Genomic DNA, 7,201 nt, shown 5'->3' with positions numbered 1-7,201 from the left:
TTCTTAGTCTTCCTCCAAGCTCCAGCCTCCGAGTTATCCAAACCTCAAGACTCAAGACCCCAGCCTCAAGCCTCAAGACCCCAGATTCAAGCTTCAAGCCTCAAGACCCCAGCCTCAAGCCTCAAGCATCAAGACCGCAGCCTCGAGCCTTAAGACCCCAGCCTCAAGACTCGAACCTCAAGACCCCAGCCTTAAGACTTCAGCTTCGTCTCAAGTCTCAAGCCTCAAGGTTTCAGCTTCGTCTCAAGCCTCAAGAACCCAGCCTCGAGTCTCAAGAGCACAGCCACGAGCCTGAAGACCCAAAACTCAAGCCTCAAGACCCCAACCTCAAGCCTCAAGCCTCGACTTCAGCTTCAAGCCTCGAGCCTCAAGACCCCAAACTCAAGACTCAAGACCCCAGCCTCAAGCCTTGAGCATCAAGACCCCAGCCTCAAGCCTCGTCTCAAGATCCCAGCCTCAATCTTCAAAACTCAAGACCTCAGCTTCAGGCCTCGTCTCAAGACCCCAGCCACGAGCCTCCAGACCCAAAACTCAAGCCTCGAGCCTCAAGAACCCAACCTGAAGCCTCAAGCATAAAGACCCCAGCCTCGAGCCTCAAGACACCAGCCTCAAGCTTCAAGCACCACGACCCCAGCCTCGAGCCTCAGTACCCAAGCCTGGAGCGTCAAGACGCCAAACTCAAGCCTCAAGACCCCAGCTTCAAGCCTCAAGCTTCGAGCCTCAAGACCTCAAACTCAAGCATTGAGCCTTAAGACCCCAGCCTCAAGCTTCGATCCTCAGGACCCCAGCCTCAAGCGTCAATCTTCAAGACCTCAGCCCCAAGTCTCAAGCTCCAAGAACACAGGCCTCGTCACGTCTTCTCCTGGTTTGGGGTCCGAGCCCGAGTCAAGACCCAGGTTCCGGGTCATTGTCCGTCTCGTGCTCGGAGTCCACGCACAGGCTCTTTGTTCCTAGTCCCTCGTCCTGGGCCTCTTCCCAAGCCTAGTCTGCGACCTGTCCCGTCCTTTAGTTTTGTCCCGTCCTGTTCCGAGTACTTCAGTGTCTGTTTCCTGCATTTGGGTCCATTCCCAACGCCCCCCTTATGACATATATATTACCACAGTCATGGACTTTCAGCCAGAATGACTCACGCCCCTCACCCCCTTTCTCAGCCCCCTCTGGGTTAGCCAGTTCCCAATCCAAACTGGCAATTCACACTGGCTCCCACGAGTCTTTCCATTCAGAATCAACTTCGCACCTGTGACCTTATCGAATGCCTTACTGAGGCCCACGTTCATATCCACTGCCTTGCCGTCAGAAAGAACCTCAATCACTGCCTCAAAAAAAGAACGAGCCTCAGAAAGTTCAAAGTTCAAAATTCAAAGTAAAATTTATTATCAGAGTACATACGTGTTACCATATACAATCCGGATGTTCTTTTCCTGAGGGCATACTTAACAAATATATTGAACACTAGCTTTGAACTATAAAGATAAGGAACAGTAAACTCTAAACACACTGTGCAAATGCCTATATAAATAAATAGTAATAAAAATTAGCATGAAATAACAATATAACTAAATAAGAATCCTTTAATGAGTTTTTAAATGATATAGACATCTCATTTTGTACAGGTGCCTGATTATCGAGGGGTAGTATTTGTTCTTGAACCTGGTGGTGTGAGCCCTGAGGCACCGGTAACCTCTACCTGAGGGCAGCGGCGAGAAAAGAGCATGGCCAGTGGGTTGAGGATATTTGACGATGGATGCTGCTTTTATGCGGAAAGTTTCATTCGGATATGCTTTACCCGTGATGTGTTGGGCTTAAGATTTTCCGTTCAAAGCCATTGGTGTCCCCATACCAGGCTATGTCACAGCCAGACAGCACACCTTCCAACATACATATATAGAATTTTGCCAAGAATTTTTAATGACATCCCGAACCTCCGTAGACTCCTGGGGAAGTGGAGGCGCTGTCGTGCGCTCTTTGCACTTACATTTATATGATGGGTCAAGGAAGGTCCTCTAAGATAGTGACACCCGGGAATATAAAGATACTGACCCTATCCACCTCTGAAACTCCGATGATTACTGGCTCATGGACCTCTGGTTTCCCCCTCCTGAATTCAACAATCAGTCCATTGGTCTTATTGACATTGAGTGAGAAGTAATTGTTATTACGCCTATCAGCCAAGTTTTCAATCTCCCTCCTGTATGCTGATTCATCACCCCCTTTGATACAGCCCACAACAGTGGTGTCGTCAGAAAACTGGCATATGCTGTTGGACCTGTACTTAGCCATGCAGTCGTCGGTGTAAAGTCAGTAGACCAAGGGGCTACGTAAACTTCCCTGCGGTGCTCCTTTGCTGATGGAGATTGTGAAGATGTGTTTGCCAATCTGAACTGAGTGGGGTCTACAATTAAAGAAATTCAGGACCCAGTTGCAAAAAGCAGCATTAGGCCAAGGTCTCTGAGTTTACTGACTGGATTTGAGTGAATGGTGGTGTTATATGCCGAGCTGTAATTAGTAAAGTGCATCTTGATAAGTGCGTCTTTGCTGTCCAGATGTTCCAGTGTTGCGTGGAGCGAACGAGATAGCTTCCGCTGTAGACTATAAGCTATATGGAGAGGATCCAGGTCGAAATTCAGACAGGAGCTGATATGCTTCAACACTAGCCTCTGAAAACACTTCATCACTGTGGATGTACTGGGCGTTAATGATTTAGACAAGTTACCACGCTCTCCATAGCGGGGACGAGGGGCAGGAAGCAGGAAATTCGGCCACTTCGAGATTCCTGCTACATTCCCCAGACCAAGCTGATCATTCCCCCCTCCCCACCACCCAGCATGTTTATCCACTGGGCAAGTCCCACCGCCTCGATCATGCTGGTTGTCGGGAGAGCTGTGAGCAACAAAATGATGCGAGGTCTGGGCGGACAGAATCGCAAAGAGCCATTGCACTCGAATGGATGGGGGGATGGAGGGAGCTGAACAGAGAGGTGGTTATAGTGGAAGTTTGGCAGCGCTGAAGATGGAGGGGCAGGTGGAGAGGCGAGAGAGCACCGATTGTGGGAAGACAGGGTGCGGAAAGGAGAGGGTGGGGTAGGAGGGTGTTGGCAGCAGAAGAGACAGTAAAGTGAGAAAGAGGGCGAGAAAAGGGAGAGAGGGAAACTGAGTATCGGAGAGAGCGAGAAAGAGAGAATGGGACAGAGAGGGAGAGAGAAGGGGACCGACAGAGGAACAGAAAATGAGATGGAGTATGGAATACGGATGATCATATAATCACACTTCAGTGCAGTGTAAGTGATCGCTGCAGACTCAGGGTCACAACCGAGGTACCTGTCAATTTAACATAATTACATCTGCTAGACTTCTGTATGTATTGCCCATATCAAAGTCAGCAAAATCATTCTCGCCCCATGCAATCACAGCCCAGGACACTGGTGTAATACCTTAGGTCCACCAAGAGAAAACTGGGTCCGGGCATCCGGCGGAAGCTGCGCTGCTGGACACGAGGCGGAATTGTGTGGATGAGGGCTCGTCGTGAGCCATTGGGAATTAAACCTGGATAGCGGCCATTGAAGGGCAGGGCAGGAAATCAGTCAAAATGCCCCCATCCCGCGGGCGGGGGATGTTCACATATATAGATGTTCAGAGTTGCACTTTCACTCCGGGTCTGGGTTCCTGCAGAGATCTCAATTCCTTCATCCCAGTCCAGCTGAATAGATTCTCCACTAACCTGAAGCAGATGGGATAGTAAAGAGGAAATTAACAGAATGTAGAACAGTGTCAGTAACAGTGGACTGGGGTTAATATTTCAACATCTCTCATTGACAAATATCATCAGAAAACCAATGGTTTCGCTGATATTTTATCACATTGAACATTAACACAAACACTCACCAGATCCACTCCAGACTCGGGAGGGTCAGGATGAGTCGGCGGAGAGCGGGGACAGATTGGTCTGTCAGCGAGTTTGATTCCAAGTTCAGCATCGTCAGTGATCGGATTTTGTTGAGAGCGCAGATGAGATCCTCGGCACCAGAATCTGTGAGACCGACACCCCCCAGCCTGGAGATGAGAGAGAGTGAGGGTGAAGGACACAGAGAGACAGGAGACGGTACAAATCCACAGGGTTTATCAGTAACACAATTACTGATCATATTAATGTTCAGTATCAGACACCCAGTGACTGTAAACACAATCTCCCACAGTCTGGTACTTACCACAGTTTCTGTATTTTACACTCCGGGTTCCTCAGAGCCGCAGACAGCAGTTTCACTCCTGAATCTCTCAGTACATTATGACTCAGCTTTACCTCCGTCAACGATCGGTTTCTACTGAGCGCGGAGCCGAGATCCTCGGCACCAGAATCAGTAAGACCAACCTTCCTCATCCTGTAGATAAGAAACAGTGAGGGTGAAGGACACAGAGAGACAGGAGACGGTACAAATCCCCAGTGTTTATCAGTAACACAATTACTGATCACATTAATGTTCAATGTCAGACACCCAATGATTCTATGCACAATCTCCCACAGTGTGATACTTACCACAGTTTCTGTATTTTACACCCCGGGATCCTCAGAGCATCAGACACCATTTTCACTCCTGAATCCCCGAGGTCATTATCCCCAAGGCTAAACACAAACAGACAAATTGATGATCAAATTGGTTTACACTGCAGGTCTGAGAAAAGCTCAACACTCGGATATTTCAGGAAATATTAAACCTATCACAGTCAATATCCCTCACTGTCTAGTTGCAGGTTATTCACCGAATGTCAAGATGTTAGTCTGTCGGCGTGACCCTGTAAGCAACCAGCATACTGACTCATTTCGAGACGTTTAGAAAAATGTTCCTGAAGTGAGTGGGTCGGAAAGGGACAGTGTTAAGCGATGAGAGAAACTCCCGCTTAGTATGGGAAAATGTCCCCGGATGATAGCGGAAAAGACACTCACATGAGGAAAAGGTATAAGAAGGAAGATCGCTAGAGGAGAAAATGGGATGGGGAAGAGAGATAGCGATGTGAAACAGCAGATGATGCGTTGGTGTGAATTGAGGCCCACAATATGGAAATGTCCACATCGGGGTTGTGAATCTGCTAGTCAGCAAAGTCCCGCAAGAGGAGAGATGGTGATAGTCGGACCCGGGGAAAAGCAGGGGGAAGACCATTGCATAGAGGTGCTTCTCGCCCTGTCACTGAACCGACGATTAAAACTCACCGGGGAGAGGGTGTGAAACCTGTTGTAGTCAGGTTGGACTGGGTGTCAGTAACAGTGAGAAGGAAATTTGCGAATGGACTTGACACACGTTCTGAGAAACATGGCTATTCCCACATAGGAGATTGGTGGGTAAAATCAAAGCTCATGGCATTGGGGGGAAGACATTGACATGGATAGAAAACTGGTTGGCAGATAGAAAGCAAAGGGTAGCGGTGAATGGGTGATTCTCGGAATGGCAGGTGGTGACTAGTGGGGTGCCACAGGGCTCGGTATTGGGACCACAGCTGTTTACGATTTAAGTCAACGATTTAGATGAAGGCATTGAGAATAACATCAGCAAATTTGCTGATGATACTAAGCTGGGTAGCAGTGTGACATGTGATGAGGATGTTAGAAGAATTCAGGGTGACTTGGATAGGCTGGGTGAGTGGGAAGATAATTGGCAGATGACGTTTAATGTGAATAATTGTGAGGTTATCCACTTTGGGAGTAAGAACAGGAAGGAAGATTATTATCTGAACGGTATAAAGTTAGGTAAGGGAGAAATACAAAGAGATCTAGGAGTCCTTGTTCATCAGTCGCTGAAGGTGAATGAGCAAGTGCAGCAGGCAGTGAAGAAGGCTAATGGAGTGTTGGCCTTTATTACAAAGGAAATTGAGTACAAGAGCAAGGAAATCCTCTTGCATTTGCACAGGGCCCTGGTGAGACCACACCTGGAGTATTGTGTACAGTTTTGGTCTCCAGGGTTAAGGAAGGACATCCTGGGTGTAGAGGAAGTGCAGCGTAGATTCAAAAGGTTAATTCCTGGGATGTCAAGACTGTCTTACGCAGATAGGTTAGAGAGACTGGGCTTGTACACGCTGGAATTAAGGAGATTGAGAGGGGATCTGATTGAAACATATAAGATTATTAAGGGATTGGACAAGATAGAGGCAGGAAATATGTTCCAGATGCTGGGAGAGTCCAGTACCAGAGGGCATGGTTTGAGAATAAGGGGTAGGTCATTTAGGACAGAGTTAAGGAAAAACTTCTTCTCCCAGAGAGTTGTGGGGGTCTGGAATGCACTGCCACAGAAGGCAGTGGAGGCCAATTCTCTGGATGCTTTCAAGAAGGAGCTAGTAATGTATCTTATGTATAGGGGAATCAAGGGATATGGGGATAAGGCAGGAACCGGTTATTGATAGTAGATGATCAGCCATGATCTCAAAATGGCGGTGCAGGCTCGAAGGGCCGAATGGTCTACTTCTGCACTTATTGTCTTTTGTCTATGTCTATTGTCTATTCCTGTGATTTAAGATTAAACCACTGGACGTTGTTCACTGATCTGCTGAACTCTCCAACATCCCTTCACAAAGAACTACAGAACCTTCCCGTCCTTGGGGAATTACTGGCCGATCCCCTGGCATTTGTCACAATTCTTCACAATCTGATTTACTACAGTTTTACCCAAAAAAACCTATACATTGAAATAACAGAATGGAACAGTTTCACCGTTCAGAGGAAGAGACAAGTCAAGTTACCCCAACTCCAGGCACTTGTGCAGCCCGGGTCCCAGCCGCTGGATTCCTTCATACTGAATGATACAGTTCTCCAGGTCGAGGTGTTTTATTGTATCACAGAATCCGATGACATGAGACAGGACCGCGCAATCGATCGGGGTCAGTGTCATTCCACTGAATGAAAGTGTTTCCACAGATCCCAGTGCGTCCTGAGCCAGTCCACTATTCTGAGACTCAAACAGGTAGTGCAAAGTTTTCAGGAGGCTCCTTTTACCATATTCCCCAGTAGAGTTTTCATTCTGGCGTTTCACCTCCTCCTTCACCCAGTCAATCACCCGGCAGGTTGTTTGATGAGGAAATGGACCCAGAAATTCTTCCAGCCCCCGAGCTGTCATTGGGGAGGAGAGACCAGCAACAAAACGGAGAAATACCTCAAACCGCCCATCTGTCGTGCTGTGGGCTTCAGTGAGGAATTTCACGATATCCCCTTGATGTGGAGG

At 47.9% G+C, this 7,201-nt stretch overlaps 1 protein-coding gene across 1 annotated transcript; it reads right to left on the bottom strand.

Annotated features, from left to right (window-relative positions):
• Positions 1-2,994: 2,994 nt before the first annotated feature.
• LOC140721508 (ribonuclease inhibitor-like) lies at positions 2,995-7,183 on the bottom strand. The gene is made up of 5 exons (XM_073036325.1): positions 6,723-7,183; positions 4,531-4,617; positions 4,205-4,375; positions 3,882-4,049; positions 2,995-3,717 (listed from the first exon to the last, which is right to left on the bottom strand). The coding sequence occupies exons 1-5, from the start codon at positions 7,094-7,096 to the stop codon at positions 3,630-3,632; spliced, it is 888 nt and encodes a 295-aa protein (XP_072892426.1). The 5' UTR covers positions 7,097-7,183; the 3' UTR covers positions 2,995-3,629.
• Positions 7,184-7,201: the final 18 nt, after the last annotated feature.

Source organism: Hemitrygon akajei, unplaced genomic scaffold (assembly GCF_048418815.1).
Source record: "Hemitrygon akajei unplaced genomic scaffold, sHemAka1.3 Scf000057, whole genome shotgun sequence".
Lineage (NCBI taxonomy): Eukaryota > Metazoa > Chordata > Chondrichthyes > Myliobatiformes > Dasyatidae > Hemitrygon > Hemitrygon akajei.
Note: the sequence above shows the minus strand (reverse complement) of the source record. Positions and strands in the feature narration are given on the sequence as shown.

Bases quoted from the DNA above. Each gene is read 5' to 3' on its own strand.
- LOC140721508 (XM_073036325.1), bottom strand. From the start codon at position 7,096: ATGACAGCTCGGGGGCTGGAAGAATTTCTGGGTCCATTTCCTCATCAA. The intron at 4,376-4,530 runs GTAAGTATCACA...TCTTATCTACAG, and splicing joins TGTAAAATACAGAAACTGTG to GATGAGGAAGGTTGGTCTTA. The intron at 3,718-3,881 runs GTGAGTGTTTGT...CATCTGCTTCAG, and splicing joins CCGAGTCTGGAGTGGATCTG to GTTAGTGGAGAATCTATTCA.